General features: G+C 47.7%; 9 protein-coding genes across 9 annotated transcripts; 4 read left to right on the top strand and 5 right to left on the bottom strand.

The window, feature by feature from the left end:
• Positions 1-1,620: 1,620 nt before the first annotated feature.
• Positions 1,621-2,469, bottom strand: N7518_001740 (lysine acetyltransferase protein; the record flags this gene model as incomplete). Its single annotated transcript, XM_057182668.1, has 1 exon — positions 1,621-2,469. One exon carries the CDS (start codon positions 2,467-2,469, stop codon positions 1,621-1,623), a length of 849 nt encoding a protein of 282 aa, XP_057044118.1.
• A 711-nt stretch (positions 2,470-3,180) lies between these two features.
• On the top strand, positions 3,181-3,609 carry N7518_001739 (uncharacterized protein; the record flags this gene model as incomplete). Its single annotated transcript, XM_057182667.1, has 1 exon — positions 3,181-3,609. One exon carries the CDS (start codon positions 3,181-3,183, stop codon positions 3,607-3,609), a length of 429 nt encoding a protein of 142 aa, XP_057044117.1.
• Positions 3,610-4,585: 976 nt separating this feature from the next.
• On the bottom strand, positions 4,586-4,837 carry N7518_001738 (uncharacterized protein; the record flags this gene model as incomplete). The annotated part of the gene is made up of 1 exon (XM_057182666.1): positions 4,586-4,837. The coding sequence occupies one exon, from the start codon at positions 4,835-4,837 to the stop codon at positions 4,586-4,588; it is 252 nt and encodes an 83-aa protein (XP_057044116.1).
• Positions 4,838-5,182: 345 nt separating this feature from the next.
• On the top strand, positions 5,183-6,475 carry N7518_001737 (uncharacterized protein; the record flags this gene model as incomplete). Its single annotated transcript, XM_057182665.1, has 1 exon — positions 5,183-6,475. The coding sequence occupies one exon, from the start codon at positions 5,183-5,185 to the stop codon at positions 6,473-6,475; it is 1,293 nt and encodes a 430-aa protein (XP_057044115.1).
• Positions 6,476-6,650: 175 nt separating this feature from the next.
• On the bottom strand, positions 6,651-7,634 carry N7518_001736 (uncharacterized protein; the record flags this gene model as incomplete). Its single annotated transcript, XM_057182664.1, has 6 exons — positions 6,651-6,922; positions 6,974-7,070; positions 7,130-7,206; positions 7,272-7,382; positions 7,486-7,551; positions 7,610-7,634. The coding sequence occupies 6 exons, from the start codon at positions 7,632-7,634 to the stop codon at positions 6,651-6,653; spliced, it is 648 nt and encodes a 215-aa protein (XP_057044114.1).
• Positions 7,635-8,039: 405 nt separating this feature from the next.
• N7518_001735 (uncharacterized protein) lies at positions 8,040-9,845 on the top strand (the record flags this gene model as incomplete). The annotated part of the gene is made up of 2 exons (XM_057182663.1): positions 8,040-8,781; positions 8,833-9,845. 2 exons carry the CDS (start codon positions 8,040-8,042, stop codon positions 9,843-9,845), a joined length of 1,755 nt encoding a protein of 584 aa, XP_057044113.1.
• A 542-nt stretch (positions 9,846-10,387) lies between these two features.
• N7518_001734 (uncharacterized protein) lies at positions 10,388-12,920 on the bottom strand (the record flags this gene model as incomplete). The annotated part of the gene is made up of 5 exons (XM_057182662.1): positions 10,388-10,850; positions 10,906-12,355; positions 12,406-12,462; positions 12,516-12,696; positions 12,759-12,920. 5 exons carry the CDS (start codon positions 12,918-12,920, stop codon positions 10,388-10,390), a joined length of 2,313 nt encoding a protein of 770 aa, XP_057044112.1.
• Positions 12,921-14,653: 1,733 nt separating this feature from the next.
• Positions 14,654-16,200, bottom strand: rpt3 (proteasome regulatory particle base subunit RPT3; the record flags this gene model as incomplete). The annotated part of the gene is made up of 6 exons (XM_057182661.1): positions 14,654-14,672; positions 14,729-15,392; positions 15,446-15,732; positions 15,795-15,893; positions 15,959-16,000; positions 16,052-16,200. The coding sequence occupies 6 exons, from the start codon at positions 16,198-16,200 to the stop codon at positions 14,654-14,656; spliced, it is 1,260 nt and encodes a 419-aa protein (XP_057044111.1).
• Positions 16,201-18,657: 2,457 nt separating this feature from the next.
• Positions 18,658-21,681, top strand: N7518_001732 (putative ARID/BRIGHT domain protein (SWI1); the record flags this gene model as incomplete). Its single annotated transcript, XM_057182660.1, has 1 exon — positions 18,658-21,681. The coding sequence occupies one exon, from the start codon at positions 18,658-18,660 to the stop codon at positions 21,679-21,681; it is 3,024 nt and encodes a 1,007-aa protein (XP_057044110.1).
• Positions 21,682-22,199: the final 518 nt, after the last annotated feature.

Genomic DNA, 22,199 nt, shown 5'->3' with positions numbered 1-22,199 from the left:
TGAAGGAGAAGTCATGAATCATCTGATCTTTGATTTACCGAGCTATCCGCAATGTTTGACTACTATAAGAAAGCCCCAAATTGTATTGAATATTAGTTAGACAAATTGACTATTTCATCCCATGATATACACTTTGATCTCATCTTTGACCTGACACTTGACCGCCTAGCTGTTTATCTGTTTAAACACTACGCATTTGACCCCTCGAGAGTGCCTTACAAAGCATTGTGCCTAGTTCTGCCACACTCCAACAGTTATGAGCCCGGCCTGACCCTTTCATCTGAAGCCAACATCAACTTTCCATCCAATCTTTTTCCATCAATCCAACATCCATCCAATCTTCTTCCATCTGATTTTGCCATTATGACAGAAGTGAAGTCTTCAATTACACTAAGTCAGCAATCTGACTGGCTAGTCTGGTATGCACATATCAGATCAATTGCTGTTAGCTACAGACTATGGGATTATGTTAATCCGGAGGAAACAATGACCCTGCCGATGCCACCTGAACCCAATCGTCCCATCTTTGCCGAGACATTTCCAAACGAAACAATGTTTAGTTTGACCAATCATCAGCTAGCTCTCTGGCAAGAAAGGAGACGAGAATACGAACTCGACTACAAACGATTTGAGACGATTGATAATAGGGCACGAGCCCTATTCCAAACAATTATTGGATCAATCTCAATTAACAATAGACGACTAATTGGCAACGCCACTGCTAGTCGAGATGCTTTATCCACGTTGTATAACATCTATGCACCAACCAATGAATCCAGAAAACGTCACGTGATACGCCAATGGCATGCTTTACAGCAAGGACCGTGACGTGATCGATCAATCGAGAAGTGGCTTACAAATTGGGAGAATATCTAACTAGTGAAGAGGGGACCCCTGAGGGGCACCGACAGCCCTGCCTGCGAAAAAGGTGTGAGAGCAGAGTCGTCACTGGGAGTAGTAGGGTGCTAGAGAGGAGAACACCATGGGGTGACTACTGAGAAGAGAGGTGGAAAGGTGTCTGCGTTGCTATCTAGGCCTCGGGAGTGCTTTTATGTCACATAGCCGCTTAATCATCCTGCTCTGGAAACCCCCACTGCACTAGTTAGTTAGTTAACTAGTTAACTAGTTACACAGAAGCATCCCAAACGAAGATCGCCGAAGCCACAGGATCACGTGACGGTCCTTGCTGTAAAGCATGCCATTGGCGTATCACGTGACGTTTTCTGGATTCATTGGTTGGTGCATAGATGTTATACAACGTGGATAAAGCATCTCGACTAGCAGTGGCGTTGCCAATTAGTCGTCTATTGTTAATTGAGATTGATCCAATAATTGTTTGGAATAGGGCTCGTGCCCTATTATCAATCGTCTCAAATCGTTTGTAGTCGAGTTCGTATTCTCGTCTCCTTTCTTGCCAGAGAGCTAGCTGATGATTGGTCAAACTAAACATTGTTTCGTTTGGAAATGTCTCGGCAAAGATGGGACGATTGGGTTCAGGTGGCATCGGCAGGGTCACAAACAATTTCATATAGTTTTCTTCATTTGACCACTTCTTTTTTAATCTCCAGGGGCCATTGACTGTGAAATTGAAATGAGACCACTCTTCTTCTTCTCCATCGCTCAACAATAAGCGTACCGTTCGTTGTTAACCCAGAGCGGCGCATCGATTATTATTCCATTCTGATCGTACCACATGCCACAGGCAATTGCCTCATCTTCTCTTTCAACTATATCATGACTAATTCCACTTTTTTCAATCATCTTCTTGACCAATTTTGAAGGCTCCCACAAATTAACGTAATCGAGCTTCCATTCATTAGCCTCCCATTGTGCTGCATGAATAACGGCTTTCAACGATCTCAGCAATTCATCGTAATTGACTGATCCGGGGTGTTCATTCTCCACAACAAGGCGCAGTATATTGAGTCCATTTTCGTTCGATTCCTCTTCGGGGTGGCTGTAGTAACAGTGAGTCCATACCACCCATATCTGATTCCCCGGTGGCCCTGCAATTGCCCCTTTTAGCAACGGGATCTTTCCCAAGAAGAGTTCGCTCATAAACTGTTCCTTCTCTATGTGCCAAAGCATATGATCAATATCTGGGATTATCACCACGCGCCTTTCTACATTCGCCGAAGTCTTCATTGCATCACGGATCATAGTTTCATCTCTGTCGCAGAGCTCAACCAGGCTGGTCTTGGACAAACCCTTTGCCTCTGAAGGCCATGGTATCCGCGCGGGGTTGAATGTATAGTGAGAATTTGTGGCATTGACGTGCCATCCCAGCTTTGTGTAGTAGCTTGGGCCGATATCTGAGTATAGGATGCTTCCGACGCAAGGTAAATGCTCCGATTGCCAGCCATAGAGTATGTTCGCGAGCTCTTTCATCAACCGTGCCGCATAGCCTTGACGTCGGTGGTGGGGTGGAGTGAAAACACTAGCGATCCCATGAACAATGTTCTCGGTCATATTGCCTTGGGAGTCGCTAGTTATTGACCTTTTCCGTATGGTGTCACAAGAAGATAATATCGGTCGTTCATCTGGGGGGACTTGGAATCCGTCAGAATCCACATCGTCATCCCTTCATTCTTCGCCAGTGAAATTGTTTTCAAGTACTGGAATCTCTGTAGACAAAGCGGCAAAATATCTGCATTGCCCCAAGTTGATGCAGTTATTGTCCATAGTTTGATCTGTTCACTTGATGTAGGGTGGCTTAGATGAAGGGATGGCGAATGAGAGTCTACCAGGTTGAATCCTTGAAGATTCATTTTGATTTCAGGGCTGGCGCGTTCAAGTTCATGAAAAATAAAAACAATCCCCTTAAAATAAAAGAAAGAAAAAGGGTACTGATATGATGCTGCAGCGTAACAAGCCAGACCAAACTCTTTTTGCGCCCAAGCAACGTGTTGATAACAATTCCTCGTGGGCATATGGAGGTTTCCCTATGTGGTCTGACCATCGCATCCCTACTGATTATTCCCAAAGTGGCAAGAGACGATCAATTGGACATGTGTTGCATGCAAGAGCCCGTCAGCACTAGTAATGTGACTTCTTGCGCCATCTTTTACCCAGCTGAACTGGCGTTGCCTCACCCACAATATTTACACGACTCGGTGCTTTTGTTGCTTCCTCTTACCAAAGAATTTGGAGTTACTTCGAACTTATTCATTTTGTTGAATAATGGAAGTTGCAACGGACCTACCTGTTACCACTGGCAATATCTACTTTGCCAAGCCCAAGTCTTGGCCGGAAAATGAAAAACCGTACACGCTCTTATATGATCCTTCCGGGGAAACCGAAATCAAATTGAGTAATTTCAAAGTCAATGATGTCCATCCAGTCCCCATCAGAGACATGCGACAGAAGAAGAACGTGCTATCAATACACCGAGAAGGGTTTATTTTCGCCGAATTCAAAAGTCAAATGGCCTACGAGGACTATGGTGATGAGTCCAAATTGAAATCAGTACTCGCCGAAGATATCAAAAACCTCTTGATCGAAAAATTAGGAGCGAAGGCTGCGTTCGTCCATGAATGTGTGGTTGGTCTTTCCGCTCTCTTCGTATTGCATTTCCCTCTGCTAAAATGTCTTTTGCTCAAAGTTCCGTAAAAGACATTCAGGGCCATCCGCGGATGGTAATAAAGGGACTCCAGTTCCCGAAGCGCATACAGGTATTTCTTTTCTATATGTCCATTCTTATGGCTCATTGCAGTGGACCATTCAAATAACGAGTACGGAGTATAAGACTACACCTTGGATTATACACATCAACTCATCGAAGAGTTGGCAATGTCTGATGCAGATCTCATCCGAGCAAGGAAATTTCAAATGATCAAGTATGTCGTGCCAATATTCCTATTGATTGTCACCCACACTCACCTTACAATAAGTGTTTGGAAGCCTTTACGAGGACCTTTGAGGGACTGGCCGTTGGCCTTTTGTGACTATTCCACGTTGAACAGAGACGATTTGGTTCGAGTTGATGAGGTTCATCGGGAGGGTATTCTTGAATCCCATAGCGTCCAGTATAATACATTGCAGGACTGGTATTATCTCAGCGACCAGACTGTCGATGAGATCTTGATTTTCAGGTCTGTTGATTCTGAGATGCAAGGAGAAGGTAACAAGTTTGCACAATTTCATGTTCTCATTGAGTTCAGTTGGGCTAACAGAATTAGTCCCTCACGCATCATTTTTCGACTCTCGATATCCAAATGAATCACCAAGAGAAAGTGTCGAGCTGCGTGTTCTCGTCGTGTATTGATCATGTGGTATGGCACAGTTCTAAATGGGTATTGGTGGCTAACAATGCGATGTCTTCTTCTTAAGTATGTATGCAATTCAAGTTTGATGGACAGCAATAAAAACTATTCTGATTACAATTTCTTGAAAAAGGAACAGGCATATTCAAAATGAATGGATGGATATAAGCAATGTAACATTCGAAATCAGAAGTAAAACACAACACATTCCAAGTTTATATCACATTTTCCGGGAGCAATTTCTAGGTGCTGTCAGTATACATTGTGGAATTGAACAGCCAGGTTTCTCATCCTACCTCATCGGAAGTTTAAGACAATGTTTCTCACTGTTTCAACCGTTCCAGAAACCGAGAGAAATCGTCCACTCGTAAGACTTTGGTTCCGTCAACAAAGCTGTCTTGATTTGGCGATGCTCCCTTGCGACCACCTAGCGCACGAGCAAATTTCTCCGAGTCAAGATGTGCAGTACTCATCGTGCTCTGTGGCCAGTGTGCTTTCCACGGCTGTAGCTTCTCGGAGGTCGAGTCGCTGCTTGATTTAGGAACAATTTTGGGTTTTGAACTGGTGTCGGACATTGCGAGGCCTTTTGGTTTGGTTTGGGTTCGTAGAGAAGGAAGTGTTGCTTAGCGCTTTGTCTCGAATATCAGACAAAGGAGAAGTACAAACCCGTACTAGGCTTTATAGATGGGGTTCCCCGCTCGAGAAAGGGGGTAATGGGGTAATTGGACGTGGCAAAAGGAATCAAATGTTTTTTTTCGTGACTCGATGCAGAAGTATGCATACATATCACAATGTGGCTGTGAAAAAATGAATGGTGAGCCGCCGGAGCCCAGTACGCGAATATCTTGACAACCCTCCCATTATCCCTTCCAGAGTCTTTGATTGTCATTTACCCCGCTTTCCTCTCTCAACTCTTAACGATGCAACTCAAACTTGCGTCCGATGGACGCCGCAAGATTATCGAGGACTTCTTTCCCGATTCTGAAAGGCATGCAGCAATCTACAAGGACCTCCATGAGAACCCGGAGCTTCCATGCCAGGAGCAGCGGACGGCAACGGTTGTGGCAGACCGGCTAGAAACTATTGGCTTCGAAGTCGAGCGCGGAATTGGAGGCTATGGGGTGGTTGGTATTCTCCGCAATGGCTCGGGGCAAAATGTCCTCCTGCGCTCCGAGCTTGACGCTTTGCCTCTCAAGGAAAATACAGGCTTGCCTTACGCTAGCAAAGTCGAACAAGTCGATGCGGATGGCATCAAAAAGGGTGTCATGCATGCCTGCGCCCACGATATGCACATGACCTGCCTGCTTGGGGTGGCGGCACTGCTGCATGAGGCTAGGAAGTTATGGTCCGGCACTGTCATTATTTTGTTCCAACCAAATGAGGAGCGGTTGCTCGGTGCCAAAGCAATGATTGATGACGGGCTGTTCAGCAAAATACCCCTGCCTAGCGTCTGCTTGGCACAACACTGTGTTCCGACCAAAAGCGGAACTATCGCCGTGAAACCCGGGCGCGTTCTGGGCTATCTAGACTCACTAAATGTCCGTGTGTATGGCCGCGGTGCGCATGGCGCCACGCCCCAGCTGGGTATCGACCCAATCATTCTGGCTGCGAGCATTCTCACACGTCTGCAGACTATTGTCGGCCGTGAAATGGATCCTAAGGAGCCTGTCGTGATAGGCTGTGGAACCTTTCATGCTGGTACTGATGCCAGCATAATTCCAGAGTATGCCGACTTTGGGGTCGACGTGCGCACATTCTCGGAAAATACCCAAAAACTTGCCAAATCTGCAGTGGAGCGCATTATACAAAATGAGTGCAAAGTTTCCGGCTCCCCGACAGCTCCTCGTATTGTGACTACAGTCAGTAGCCCCGCTATTGATAACGACAACGTGGCAACAATTCGATTCACCCGGGTGCTAGAATCGTATTATGGAAGTGAATCCTCCAAGGTTATTCAAGTGATGCCACCGGATATCGTCGCGGACGATTTTGTGCTGCTCTCACTTCCGCCTGGTGGAAACCCAATACCGTACGTGTACTGGAACATTGGCGTGACAGAGCCAGAGACGTGGGAGAAGGCAAATAGAGAAGGCAAGTTGCGAGATTTACCTCCAACCCACAGTGCTCTCTATGCACCAGCAATTGAGCCTACCCTTCGGACCGGAATCGAAGCATTGGCTTTGTCTGCCTTGACATTCCTTGAAATTCTTTGATGACATGCAGCACATTACATTGCCGGTGAAGCAAAAACTCAATGGTGTTTAGCATGAGCAGAGAGAAGAAATTAGGATATTACATGTTCATTTATTTTACCCCGGGGCCTTCTAGTGTGATTCGTAGAATTCATCTTTCCTATTCCCTATATCGACAAGAAGACATCAAAAGACTTCAGAACTGGAGTTTTTCCCCATTCCATCTTAGGAAGCTTCCGGAAATATCAACAGTAGCCTCCTCTATGATCTTAACCATCCCTTTGACTGACTGTTCCATATTGGTATTCCCCGACCACCTACTGAGCTTCGTCGGAATATCACCTGGGTCGAGTGCAAGCATGGTGATGTTGAGATTTTTAGCTTTCATCTCATGGGCGATCGTGACGGTTTCCATGTTCAGCGCTGCTTTGGCGGCTCGATAGCTGACATACTCTCCAAAGTCATTCTCTATTACATAGGTTAACTTTCAAGTTACTGTCATGCTTCCTTGACACCTACCACCCAGAGATGCCCAAAAGGACGTGATGTTGATAATTTTGCCAGCTTCGCTATTTTTGAGGCTGGAGAGGAAGTATTTTGTAGCCAGAAATGGGCCCTACCATGGAAAATGAGCAAGCGCGCGAGCCCTGGTGAAATATGATCAAGAGAACTTACAACTGTCATCACGCGAAATTTGTTCATCATATGTTCGGCAGTTGTCTCTTCCCAAGAAGCCGGGTCCACGCCAATGCCTGTTGAACTTCATCAATTTGGGACTTCTGATCGGACGCCTTTTTGAGATTATTGTAAGTCATACCGGCGCAGTTAATCAGAACATCCAGGGGCTTTCCCTCGCCGTATGTCTTGGCTGCAGCTGCAATGCTACTCTCGCTCAGATAGTCGAGATCAATGATTTTAGCGCCGGTGGCTTCAAGCTGATATTATTAGTGAAATGGCCCCATATCTTCTTGGTGAGAATTGGCTTGCATCATGAAATGAGGCGTCAGATCTAGTATCCGCTCGGATAGTACCAGAAACATCCCATCCACGTTCGGCAAATGCCTTGAGTAGATTTAATCCAATCCCTCGATTTGCACCTGTGTGATGCGTTAGCGCATTTGTGCAGTTGCTTTGCCATCTGTAGTGGTATTGAACCTATAACGAGAATGCTAGGTGCCATTTTCAAGACAAAGAAATTGGAGGGGCTATGCGCTGACTCGTGGGAATAGAGTGGTTTATATGTATATGGGTGAAATGCGGGTGAGCTTTTTTCAGGAGTCTAGACTACCCAGGTGGCTAACTTCATAAAGTGCAGAACATTGGTCAGGCAGCCACGACCTTGTCTTTTATTGTAGCCGCCGGGTGCTATTTATTTTTGGAATCATATTCTAGCCAATGAATATACGGGTTTCAGAGACCTGAGACCTAATAAAATGGACCTGAGACCTCCGTCGGCCATGCGCTATTCACATGAATATATTCCAGCCGAATAACCACCGGAATTTGAGTCTTGAGTCTTGAGTCTTCCTGGATTCGTTCCACAAGGTCAATGACGCTCTGCCAGTCGTGTCTATAATACTCAGATATGACAAGTACTGCAGGGGGTAGCCCCCCCTCTAATGTACGGAGCACACCCGAGCAATACACCAAGAGCATCCACCAAGCCTGCATGAAATCATTACAAACGGACCTCTTTTCAAGTGCACACTATCAATTTCTGTCAGATTTCCTCAAGTCTACTTCCCGCCATGATCTGCCGGCACGCAGCCCTGGTCTAGGAGCAGAAGCTCCAAGTCTTCGATCCCAGGATCGCTTCACTTATGTCGTTGTGCACACGATTGCCAACGGAGCCATCAAACGCCATTGCTTTGACCATAAAACAGGCTTAGAGGACATTTGGAAATTTCCTGATGTACAGCCCGGTACAGATCAAATCGTTTTTGTCCGAGGATCACTGTCTCCTGCGTGGGTGGGGGTGCTCGGCGCCAAATACCAAATCGACCCAGAATTCTTTCGCCGACATTTGCGGTACCTATCCCAGAACGACTTCTCGGACCTACCTTCATTGCCGTCTGCATCGACCAACACAATCTCATTGCCCGTGACTTCGTTGTACACTCGCTCCTTTGCGCTCAGACAAGATCAAGTGAGAAGGCGGCGTCGCGAGGACTACGATGTGGCGAGAAGCAATCAGCAAGCCATTCGTCAGAGTGCGAGCACTGGCGAGTCTATCATCCGAAAGGTATCGACCCTGACTGATAGACTAGTCTCGGTAGAACATGATATTTCGATTTATACGAAAGAGACAGTGAATGGCTGCAGACTTGGTGAGTCCTCGGCGATCGATCTCAATGTTGATTTGAACTAACCTGGAATAGCCTTTGTTCTTCTGGATAATGGGTTAAATTTGAATAGACCTGATGGCCCACCATGCTTCAGTCGACATGACTCCCTGTTTAAAAACACCACATCCAGCAATTTGTCCCTCAATCCTATTCTTATTCCTAGGCCTGATACCATCCATACTGGTGTCGCCCATCCAGTTATTCCTGGCCACGACCGAGATCATGCAAACCTCAACTCATTTTGCCATGTCGCGTCGCTCTTACCGTTTCATTTCGGGATGTCCCTCAGCGAAAGACATATTTCGCCGACGCCACGTCCAACACGTCCGAGCATCATGCTACTATTAAAGGAGGTGTTCATACTTGTTGCAGGCTCTGAATGTCAGTTTCTCAATCGTGTCCACAGCGTGGTGAAGGAAGAACAAAGGAACCCAGGCGACGAAAGGCAGATGGAGCTTGCTCTCAATACTCTGGTATACATAAAGACTCTGCTAGATGAGCACAGATCTCGATTGCAAGGGATAATTACCTTCTTGGGCCGTTGCAGCTCCCCTGACTCCGATTCAGATATCGCCAGGCGAGACTCATGTGCTGCCGCAACGGCCCGATCAGTACCTCAAGGAGAGATGATGGGCATAATCTACGGGGACTTTGAGGAACTTCTGAGTCGCAACAAATCCCTGGGCGAGTTCTGTGTCGGAAGCATGGATCTCATAATGAACAACGCTATGCTCAAAGAATCGCGGAAAGCTGTCGAAACAGCAGACGACCAGAAGCGGTTGACAATATTGGCATACTTCTTTCTACCATTGAGCCTTGCCACCTCTATATTTGGAATGAATGTGCAAGAGTTCGGTACGGGAAATCAGCATATCTGGCTCCCAGTAGTTACTCTAGCTGTGATTGTTCTGGTCGCCATGATCCTTTTGAATCCGCATTACTTCAAGTCTTGCTGGTCCAAGTTTGTCAAGCGACGACAGCCTGAAATTCCCACCTACCAGACCCAAGGTGCCACGATGCTGTTCAATGATTCAATCGTCAATTGACGCCTCTGATGTGGAGGAACGCATTTCCTGTACAAATCACTAGCCTTATCTCTCGCAGACTGTGCAGATGCTCCATCCCCACACCGCTGGAACGCTTCGGCCTTAACTAAATAATGCCTGGCCAGTTCTGGCTCGTAGTGGGGGTGGCTGTTGTACGCTCTTTCCGCTTCGTCAAATAAACACCTGTAAGAATAGCATTTATGTTAGCCTCGATTGAGTTATTGATTCTGTGGACGCGATGTACTCTGCTGCTTCAAATTGATCCAATGATACATAGTATTCTGCAATCTTTCCGCACACTGCTCCGTAACGGTGATAGAGTTGCCCGACTGTCTCCCTATAGTTAGAATATGCTTTTCGATAGGCTTCGATGCTTTCGTCAGGTCTTCCAGAGCGCGCAAGAACGAGGCCGAGGCAGTGCTGCACATATCCGAATCTAAAGGTTTCGAGGATTAGATATCCGTAGTTATAACAGGCCAGGAGAATGCCCATTATCAGAAGCATACTTGAAAGATTCATTATCATCAGGACCACAGTGCTCTTCACGCCACTTGAGAACCCCCCAACAAACCATCCTCCGCGTCCCCTGGTCTTCCAGCACCTGTGAGAGCCAGAGCGCGGTGAATATGGGGAAATGTGGGATAGAAAGTGTTGTCCAGAGTCTCTGGTCGCTTCCCGTATATTTCAATCGATTTATCACATTGCTTGACGGCCTCTTCATATTTCCCGGTTAACAGCAAGCCCAGACCAAGCGAGCTATAGGCAATGCCGGTGTCCGCACTTGCCAATTCGTTCCCGGCATCAAGGCGTAGTCGAAGATGGAGATGCTCCCGCACATGCTTGAGACAAGACTGAAATTGATTTGTCTCACTTGCAACATTGGCCAAATTAAAGGCAATGTCAGCGCGGAGGTCTAACATTGCCTCCGAATTATTCTCGCAGAGATCAACAGCAAGTGCATAGAGCGGCTTACCATCAACGAAGTTGCCGCGCTCTTGGAGGTCCCTTTTAAGATCGTATTAGTGCCATTAAATTCAGGATTTTCGAAATTATCACTCACCACCCTCCGTTTTGAAGTAATTTAACGAAGCTGCGTTTAGTGGGTAGATCGAGACGATCGAGACTGTATTTCCGTGCAATTTCAGCCAAGCGTAAAATGTGTTGACGCAGCCCTTCTTTAACCGTCCAGTGCCGTGTCTCGTGCTCGAAATTATGACTGGTCGTGGGCCAAGCAGAGAGAAGCATCCTGATAGCAAAACCGCATGTTGCAAGTCGTCGAGCGTCACTCATACGTGCGAGAACTATGTCTTGGACCAAACGGTGCATGATGACTACCTCAGTCTCCATGTTGAACCTTATCAATGATCCTTTGGCTAGCTCAGAGCGTGCCGCAATGTATTCAAGCGCATCTATAGGGAATCCAACCAAAGAAGGTTGCACGTCGGGTCGTTTTTCGGCCGATCCTTGAATAGATACGGGATGAAGACAAGCAAAAGTCTCAATGAGTGCTGTCGCTGCGACATTGAGATCGTCCAGAGCCCAAGAAGTGGCGATGGTATGACTCCACGATTCATTGGCTTCGGAAGGTGAGCGTGCAAGGAGACTCTTGTCATACAACTTGAGGAACTCTTTTAAGGACATGGACTTTCGGTAAATGTAGGCCGCAATCTTTTCAATCGCAATAGGCAGTCCATCTACCCTTTCGACAATCGCCGAGGCGTCTTGAAGGTTGATATTGCTGGCTTGTAAGTAACTCAATCGCAAAAGCAAATCTGCCCCGAATTTTGTGCTCAGGCGATCCAGAGTGATAGCGCCCTGTGACCGGAGATAATCACCAGCTCTTTCATCCCGGGTAGTTACCAGTATACAGCCTTCACTTCCCACTGGCCAATAGTCACGCAGTAACGATGCGTCTTCAACGTTGTCGAATATGAGAAGCCATGGGATCTCTCGGCCTGTTCTGTTGTCATCACTCGTGGTTGGGGCGAACTTCGGAGCAGAGAGCCATTTCATTGCCTTGCTGCGACTGACAATCAGATCAGTTTCCTCTCTGGATTTTTCGCTTTTTTCCATCGGGTCTAGAATTCCAAGCTTGGACGCAATTCCTGCAAAGTTATCAGACAGGTTTGCTGCACCATCAGCCTGAACCACAAAAACCGCGTCGAAAAACTTCCGGCGCGACCAGGCATATTCGATAGCAGTCTGTGTCTTTCCTATTCCCCCGAGTCCGCTAATCGAGCAACATGTAAGCTCGTGTGTGCTGCTACCATCGGTTGTGGCAGCTGGGTCTGGAACGATCGTATCGAAAACATGGTCGATCATATCAAAAACATCGTCACGCCCAACAAACTCCTCTTCGTGCCCGAAAGGTTCAAATTCCCAGCAGGGTCGGGACGGCAGGGTCTCTTCCTTGACATATTCGGTGGGATCTTGGGAAGGAACGTGGTCAAAGCTGGACGGGATACTAGAGCCAAGTTGTGCCTCCGGTGGGCTTTGTTTGGATTGGGGATCTAATATAATTCAGTACATCCTCCCTTGTCAGCTAGAATGCAGTACTCACTCCGGCTGACGGATGCATACGAGATTGCTCTCTTCCACAGATCAGTCGGATTTGGAGCTGTATTGTGTCAGCAATACCTAGAACCTAACGGGGTAGGATTATAGCACTACCGTTGATGGCGCTTTTAGTCATAGCTATTTGGTGCATTTGCAGTGCAGACATTAAAAGAAGTCCGATCTCCTGGTGGACTGTAGATTGAGGTTGAAAGGTGCTAATGGCATCATGGTTTGCATCACTCGGCAGAAGCTTTTCCTCCAAGGCCCAGGTCCTTGCCAATGTCTTGTCCACAAACTATAGGTAAATATAATTTGAGTCGACCGTATTGTCAACCTTATCGGATAGCGTTTACTTACGACTTCAGACCGAGAGAGCCAAAACCTTTCTTTTAGTTTGGTGGGCTTGGTTTCGTATACCGAAAGGACGGGGGCCTGGACGTCCGACTGCTCGAAATCCTCACAGATGTTGATAAGTGCCACGGAATCCAACTCCGATATTGCCAGGAACCGCTTCGGCATGCTACCAGCGTGCTTTAATAGCCATGTTACGCGTGCCCCGCTTTCTGGGTGATTTTTCTTCTTATGTGGCGTGCCGAAGAATATAATCCCGGCCAGTAGATCAACGGCCTTCCTGTTTCCGAGAGGTAAAGAAGGATTCGAGAGAATGCTCACAGCCTACATCTCGTAAGCAAGGTTCTCGAGAACTCCTCGGAGAGAGACTGTACTCTTTTGATGAGTATCCCTCCGAATCCGTGGCCGATGAATATCAATGGTTTATGGAATACCTGTCGAGGTCAGACTCGGTTAGCGATCAGGTTTCTCTGTTGCTCTCTATATCACAGTTGATCAATACTTCGTATTTAGATGCATCACGGTGGAGAATATTCAACAAATCCTCCCCTTTCTCACTGAGCTGACGCCATACTGATGTGGTACTATTGCAGTCGATACGATAGTGGAGTCGAAGGGTTTGAACTGTAGCTCCATCCTGTGGCATCATGGAATTCACCCAGTTCCAGGATTGATCTATCGGCACGCCATCCTTCTTGAAATCGGGAATAATCACAACACTTTCTGGCTAGTTAGTTGCCATACTTAGGTAGGAATCTTTCGGGTTGAACCCACATGAGCTCCGCTGCTCTGCCTTGATTGAACGGAGGCAGTGGCACGATGCTGCTTTCTTCCATCGTCGACCATAGGCCCAACCCAGCGAGATATCCTAGTTAATATAACTTCCGATATGCAATATTAGTTGAAGAAAGCGTTAAGAAAACATAAGCTTATCTTCACTCCGTACGTTATGAAGAGGGTAGTGTCAACTGCGTCTGTTTGGTGTCAGGCAGATGCGCTACAGGTGAGTCTCACAGTCGCGATTTCCCCCATTTTAAATTACAGCGTGCAATAGCGTTATTTTACAATACAATACAAATAAAATGCTGCGCAATATTATCGTTTGGATGCCATTATTAGGCAGTTAGTGACCACCAGCGAATCCTCACTGTTGTGTCCTTTTTTTACATATTTTAGCATATTCCTACTCGTGACTTGGATGGATATGTATACTAAGGTGAGCTTTGTCCACTAAAAACATCCTCAAGGCCAAGTAAAAGTACGGAGTAAGAGGATTCGTATACGGAGTACGGAGTAACTAGTTAACTAGCAACCCCCAAATACTAACACCTGAATAACACCCGCTTACCCAATTTGGCCTAGTTCATACCTAATCCGATTGAAGGAGATGTTGACCTGCTCTATGCTACGCAAATGCTGATCTCTACATAGTTATAACACATTACTTTCCAATTGAACTAGTTTCCTACTGGGTTCGTTAGGGCTGACTCAGTCCATCGATATAATAATTAACTGATTAACTAATTATTGATGCTTTTGACAGATTCTGGTGTCTTTACGGGGTAGATGGATATATATATCGCAACATTCGAGTTATCTGTATCCAAAAACTAATAATATATAATATACCATTGAGATCACATCGGTGATTCTGTAGGAGAATGACAGGAGAAAACATCTAAGGCACCTATGTGTCTAGAAGAACGTCCATTCGCATTCTCAAGAAAGTGGTCTACGGGCAGGGTGTACTTTACAATCTACATCTACAATCTAAACGGAGACCTTACGATCAACACATAATCCAAACATTGTGACACATGGCGCATATTATTGATAATACAACTGGCGAGGAAAACCAAGCTTTTATCACTTGTACCAACGTCCCCGAGAGACTCAAGCATTTACCGGTAGAAGTCAGGACTGCAAGAACCCAGTTAGTGACATATAAAACCTCAAAAATCAAACAATAAACGTACCGGTCATCATCCTGTCCAGTCTTCACCTGGACGGCATAAGCATCTTCAAGGTCGGATTGGATAATATTGTAACGGTTCTTGCGGACGGCCCGCAGACCAGCCTCCTGCATGATAGCAGCAATAACAGCACCAGACAACGGGTCGTTGCGCACAATCAAGGCGTCAAGGTCGACCTCGGGGGACAGTGACATCCTTGCCGCGATGGTTGTGAAGATCAATCGGCGCTCACGTCGGTCACGCAGGTTCGGGAACTCGATCTTCCGGTCCAGACGACCAGGACGCAGCAAAGCCGGGTCCAGGGTGTCGGCTCGGTTTGTGGCCATGATGACCTTGACGTTGCTGGTTTGTTCGAAACCGTCCATCTGGTTCAGCAACTCCAGTAGGATACGCTGAACTTCACGATCGGCACCAGTCTGGGCATCGAAACGCTTCGTGGCGATCGCGTCGATTTCATCAATGAAGATGATGGCTGGGGAGTTCTCACGAGCCATCCGGAAGACGTCACGAACCATACGAGGTCCCTCTCCTAGATACTTCTGTACAAACTCTGATCCGTTGACACGAATGAAGCTGGCGGTTGTGCTGTTGGCCACGGCTTTCACCAGCATGGTCTTTCCGGTTCCGGGGGGGCCATAGAGCAAGACACCACGAGGAGGGTCGATACCTGAAATTTGTTAGCGGACCCATTACCCGCAACGGATCTCCATAACTACCCACCAATTTGCTTGTAGAGTTCGAAATGCGTCAAAGGCAGCTCGACGGCCTCCCGAATCTCCTGTTTCTGCATATCCAAACCACCGACATCTGCGTACGTTACATCGGGCTTCTCGTTCTCACCCAGCATCGCAATAGAGGAATCAGCCTCGGGAGGAAGAATATCGACAAGGGCATTGGAGTGGCGGTGAAGGGCGACCGAGGATGAAGGCTTCAACTTCTCGCGGTCGAGAGTGGAGAGGATACGGACGACGTAATTAGAACCAGTCGAGCTTTGCACAATGCCGGTGCTAAGAGAAGTGAGTTAGCAACCGATGATCTCGCCTAGGGGTCCAGACACCAAAAGGCATACTTTTGATCGATTGCCTCCATAAATTGTCCGATGACCAATGGCACACTCTGTATGCGCTTGATCTCTTCTTGTGCCCGAACCAGCTCCCGCTTCAAGCTCCTGTATCGGACGATGGTGGTTAGCCACTGATGCGAATCTTCAATAACAGAACTCAATAAGCATACCTCTGCTCATCCTTGATGTATTCCTCCTGCAGTTGGATATACCTGTGCTCGACGTCAGTAAAGACCACTCCATCCACTAATGGTCAGACATACTCGAGATGTCTCTGTAGCCTCTTAAGGGTAGCATATTCATCATTTCCATCAGCCCCTGTACCATCGAGGGAATCCAAGTTGGCAAGGGCGTCGAGTTTGGTAAGAGGCGTGACGTTGTTCGCCGGGTACTCCACGGCAACGTCTCCCATGGTGAATACTTTGGATAGTGAGCAAGATGAGCAAGGAGAGTGTGTGTATCAGCTGGAAATGGAAGGAAATGTGATGAGCTTTGAAGATGGTTGGTGAATGACGCGCTGTGTGAAGGGCTCGGAGTTCAGCCATCTGGAGCTTTCGATGCTATGGGGCAGGAAGCTTATCCATCACGTGATGTCGACTGGTCTTGCCAACAGTTTGTATGTTGTACTCCGTAGATTTAGTTCCAGTTTGTTAGGGTCATGAAAGATATATCATAAGTCCCACATCCTGTTAGTCCCATTATTTTCTACAATACGGTGTACATGTGGTTTACTCGCATCATTCGAAGGTTAAAGATTCAATGTTGTGGCAATTATTGGCGATACGGTACACTACTAAACCAAGCGCCCGTCAACTTGCAATGCAATAATCTCGCCCAGAACTGTGGGATAAATTACACCGAACCTTGGAAATCCTTGATAGCTCTAATCATATTCCTCCTGTATCGTGCCCAGATACCCAATATGTACCAATCTTGTCCAGGTGAGTGTATCAATCCAAATTTATGGTCAGACGCTAGCGGCTACTGCGGAATATGCAGCCTTAGAGCCAATAACGAGGATCTCACGCTCTGCCTGGGGTATTTGTTTCATCTAGTGACATGTAGATACACAACGTATGTCAATTTGGACACCTGATCAGGTTCGACGTGGGATAATATCATATTGAACCGCCATGCGCAAGGGCCTTTAGACAGTTACAAGCATCCGTCCCCTTGGAGTTAGTCATGACCTCAAGCTTGCCCCCGAAGCCCTACAGAAGGGAAATGAAGAAAAGTTGATCCAATCATCTCTAGTGGTGGAGTAGGCCGAGACACGGTAGGTGGGACAGGCACCAAAGCCGTCATGATTTCCCACGCGGATCGAGTCGGATCCTAGCACGGGGGTGACTAGAAAACCCAGGTCAATCCACTCTTAGTTGTTAACCTCGAATTTTTGGTGATTTCGGAGGATTGGGCGCGCATCGACATGATTATCAGACGCTAGCCCGAGCTTTATATAAGGAGAACCGCTGGCCACCGTCGCGGCTCTAGATCTTTTCTCTCTCTTTCTCTCCTCCATTATTTCTTTTCCCCTTCCCCCAGATGATGGTCTGAAAATACTCCATTTTCCATGGCAATTTTTTCCCATTGGGATTTATCCCTAGGGTGGCTGCTAACCTCAGGCCATATCGGGGTTGGAGTATACGATCTAACCTGACTCGGGCAGACCGTTGGAATGGATCATCGTTTCGCTGATTCACCAAATCCGAGGGGAAGATGGGAATTTTTATGAGAATTTTCTCTCAGAAAGAGAATTTCCTTCATATTATCACTATTGCCTGGCTTTTCCCATTATTTTCCCCTATGTGTGGCCAGTCTCTTTCATATGCAGGTTGAGGCTGGCAACACCCGCTCTGAACAAGATAACTAAACCCAATGGGAAATCCAGACCCAAAGGGGAAAAAATGAACGCCCAAAAAAGAGAAAGAAAGAGACGAGCGAGAAAAGACGAAGAAAACTGCAGCAGGACGAGATTCTAAAAGACAAGAACTAACCCAGTAACACAAGTAACCCGCACAAGACTCCGGGTTGATGTTACTGAAAGCTCTGACCTGTCAGTAATTTTCCCTCTCCTCTCTCCACTTCCCCCTTCATCCCTAACTGAACGGATGTGAATTGGTAAGTACACCATTTCGGTTGATCGGATCGTGTCGCTTGCTTTTTTTTCTTGTTCTCCTCCTATTATTTACACGGTATTGAGATTATTGGGTTGTGGCCACGCACCCCCTTTTGTCCTGCCCTTGTTCTGTAACCGTCATTTGCCCCGTGGTTTCTGAACGAGCTTCCCATTATTATAGCTTGGCTCTTTAGAGATCAAGAGTGACGTTGCTGGTCTATGATTTGCTAACATTTTAGCTTACCCCAGCCTCTGACCTCCCCCCCCTTCCCACCCCCATTATCCCATCTTGGACGCCTTTGCCTCCCGTCCTCCTCCGTGGTTTGTTGCCTTAGGTTTCCACACCACGTGACTTTCCCTGGCCAACCTCTGTCCCCTTCATATCCATCTGCCAGTTCCGGGACCCGGCTTCAGTCATCCGTATAAAAAGCGGAATTCAAGTCACTCCAGCCTTATCGGTATGTACCTCATTCCCTCCCCTCATTTCCCCCCCCCTTATTATCTCTAATATTCCCCATGGTTGTGCCTTCCCTCCCCACCTTCTCTTTGACCCGTGTCGCGACCGGGTCTGGGCGCGACTCCCAAACATCTCACTCCCGACGCGTCCACCTGATCGTCCATCATTGGATCGAATCCTATACTTGCTTGATTCTATTCTTAGATGACATATTTGCACATTGTAGCGATGGTTGCATGAGCCAATGTTCGCGTGCTGACTCGTCCTAGGTAGATGGGTTAGGAAAACCGCACGACATGAATGCCTGGCTCGACGCCTCGAATATTCCTGGCCAGGATAATGGCGCCTTTCATCCATCCACTATAGATCCCTCTACTGCGTTCCTTCATGGCTCCCCGACCCCCCAGGACCCATCTCAATTCCAGCGCATGTTCAATAATGGCGTGCCACGGAACGCCTCCCCAGGCTTCCACAATCCAAACCAAGTGATTCCATCCAAGCGAGCGCGGCCAGAAGATGGCATGCCCATGTCACCAAGACCAGTACCGGGCGGTTTAACGGGGTCGCGATCTCAGACCCCTCACCAGCCGTTTCCAGGTTATCAAGGACCGACTAACGGCAATCCGCAATTTCCGCAACACCCAACCCCGTACCAGCATCTTCAGCAGGGAGCGTCTCCGAATGTAACGCATTCGCCTATTATGCAGGACTTTGATCAACAAAGCGCTCGCATGGGAACGGCTTCTCCGAGCCCCTTCTCGCCCGCTGGTCCGCACCCCGGACCCCATATGTCCCCATCGCAGTCGGATCATGGCAGTCGCGTGAATACGCCCCAGAACGCCAACTTTATGCAGGCGCAGCAGTTTGGAATGACTTCGGGCCCCCCCCAACCCTCGATGCTCGCGCCGCAGTTCAACGGCATGCAACAAGTACCCCAGGGCTACCACCAAGCTCTAGCGAATCAACAACAGCGGCTGCATGCCATGCAGCAACAGTCACGGATGAATCCCAATGCTGCAATGGCTGGACGGCAGGTTCAAGGAGGCATGAACCCGATGGGCAATCCTCAGCAGTCCATGGGGGGTATGAGACAAATGCCACCGAACATGCAGTCGAACGTCCCCAAACCCAGTAACCCGGAAGGATTTTTGCGCTCATTGCAAAAATTCATGATGAGCCAGAATCTTTCTGTGGATACAAATCCTATTGTCAGTGGACGTCCGATCAACCTCGTTCAGCTCTACGCCACAGTGATGAAGATGGGAGGATCGAAAAAGGTCACAGCAACGAATATGTGGCCAGCAGTTGCACATCAGCTGCAATTCCCCCAGATGCAATATCCTATGGCTGCCCAGGAGATTCAAGCTCACCACTCAAGGAACTTAGCTCCTTACGAACAAGCTTTCATCAGCTCACAACAAAAACAAATGGCGGACCACATGCAGCAACAGCAGCAGCAAATGCAACAGCAGCAATTACAGCAGCAGCAGCAATTGCAACAGCAACAGCAGCAGCAGCAGCAGCAACAGCAGCAACAACAACAACAACAACAGCAGCAGCAGCAACAGCAACAACTGCAACATCAAGGCGGCATACAGCGGCCGCCTAGTCAATTCCAGTCACCTTCAGTGAAGCCTAATCCGGGCTTTGAGCAAGCCCAGGCGATGGCACAGTCCCCCCAGAATCACACGCCAATTCATAATAATGCCCCAGTGAATGGATTTGCAACGCCAACGCACGCACGAAGCCAAAGCAGGCCAGCACAGGCCGGACACCGGTCAAGCATCTCGAGGGCGTCGCAACCACCTGTTCCACTCACTGAAGCCACCGGACAGTTCGCAGCTCCTTCTCCCCAATCTGTGAAGGGTGTTACGCCTGTTCCGGGCCAACAGCAGCCAGGACAACAAGAACAAAAATCCGAGCAGCTGGTAAAACGCCCTATTGAGGAAACCTTCAAACCCATGGTTCTGAAAGGAAACCGATTCCACGGGCCCATTGCCATTGATGAGATGTATCAGATTGGCGAGGATATCTCGAGGCTAAAGCCAGATGTGCCAGGCTTTGCAGAACTAGGAATTGTCGATATCCACGCCTTGACAATGGCGCTCAAGTCCGGGATCTACGCGGAGATACGAGTTGCTTTAGATACCCTCACAACACTTTCTGGTGAACCATCTGTTCAGATATCATTGGAGAATTGTGATGACTTGGTAGAGAGCCTGATCGACTGCGCTGAAGACCAGGCCGACCTTCTAGCAAAGCACACCTTGGAAGATTCGGATACTATGACTCTCCGTTCCTATGATGAAGTCACACGGGACTGCCAGTCCGAAAACACATCGCTCTTAGATGTTCCCGAATTTGGAAGTATTGAGTACGAACTAGACCGGGCCGTCGATCGACTCATCTGTATCACCACTATCCTGCGCAATTTCTCGTTCAGCGAGACGAATTTCTTATCTCTCGGTATCCCCCCTGTCGCTCAGCTGTTTTCCTCCGTCTTTCGTTACATGGGAACTCGCAAGATGTTCCTGCGGACAAGCCACAACACGTTAGACTTTATGAAGGATGCAGTGATCTTGCTGAGTAACTTGGCGCATGTTGTTCAAATCCCCGGCAAGGACGAGGCGCTGAATCTGTTGATTTTCTTGTTGGCGTTCTCGCCTGAACCTGAACCCATATCACCCGCTGGAAAAGTGATGTTTACTGCATTCAACTCTTCGGTTGATCGGTACACCCCAGCTGCCGTTGACGGGTTGGCCAAAATGTTGGCTAGAGATGACCCGAACCGAACTTTCTTCAAAGCCATCTTCTCTGGTGATGGGTCTGCACCTCCCCAGCCAGAGTTGTTAACCCGCGCGTTTGGGCTTGCCATCTCCTGTGTCCCCGACAAAAAGCCCATGGCCGTTGTGGACGCACGCAAAGTGTTTTTGATGCAAGGTCTTTTGTCGGCCGATGTTCTCACCACATTTGCCGATGGCTCTCTTGCCAAAGCATGGCTTGAGTCAGTTGATGGGTTCGCTGTCCATCTCCTGCGACTTTCCTGCGCACTGTGCACAGAACGAATCCCACAAATCAACATGCGGCAAAGAAGCCAGGCCGAAGCCGACGCATATGCCTTCAGCTCGATTGTCAATCGAGGACTGGGGATTCTACGCCGACTCGCCGAAAAATCAAAGCAAGTCGACAACACCTCCCCTCTTAACATCCCATCCGGAATCCTTCCCAGAAAAGAAAGTCTGCTAGGTGCACTACTCCTCCCCAACATCGATGGTGGTGTTGTTCGCCAACTCCTCACATATGCTCGGTTGGCGGAGTAAATGATGTCTGCATGAACCTCCAATGCGCTGGTGACAGGTTAGTTTCGTTCCAGTCCTGCCTTTGGAGAAATCGGATCCTCCACTTAGCATATACGACAATCTTGATTTTCTCTCATGTCATTTGTACTCTCATGTCTGTCGACTGTCAGTCTTTCTATTCTTATCTTTTGGGCGCTGGTGGGTGATGGGGATTTTATTTTTGTTCTCGTGAGATAGCGTTCTGTTCTGATTCGGTGTACAATGCTCAAAATACCCTCGACACAAATCGAGAGATACTTGCATCATGATTGATTCCATTTAAATTCGTAGATTCACGTTCGTAGTTCGACCCAGCCACATCAAAGTATCTAGCAGAGACAGAAGAGAGACAGAAGAGGGCACCCGCGCACTCAATTCCATCCGCTTGGCATTAAATAGGTCGTGCATTCTAATTGCAGACAGGAGCAAACATACTGCGCACCAATACGAGTTTCCTGGGAGATTTCCGAATGGAAATGCATGTAGTCATTCAATATAAA

The sequence above is a fragment of the Penicillium psychrosexuale genome (genome assembly GCF_028828465.1).
Source record: "Penicillium psychrosexuale strain IBT 29551 chromosome Unknown utg000002l, whole genome shotgun sequence".
In the NCBI taxonomy this organism is placed as follows: domain Eukaryota; kingdom Fungi; phylum Ascomycota; class Eurotiomycetes; order Eurotiales; family Aspergillaceae; genus Penicillium; species Penicillium psychrosexuale.
This window is presented reverse-complemented; position numbering and strand designations above follow the sequence as displayed.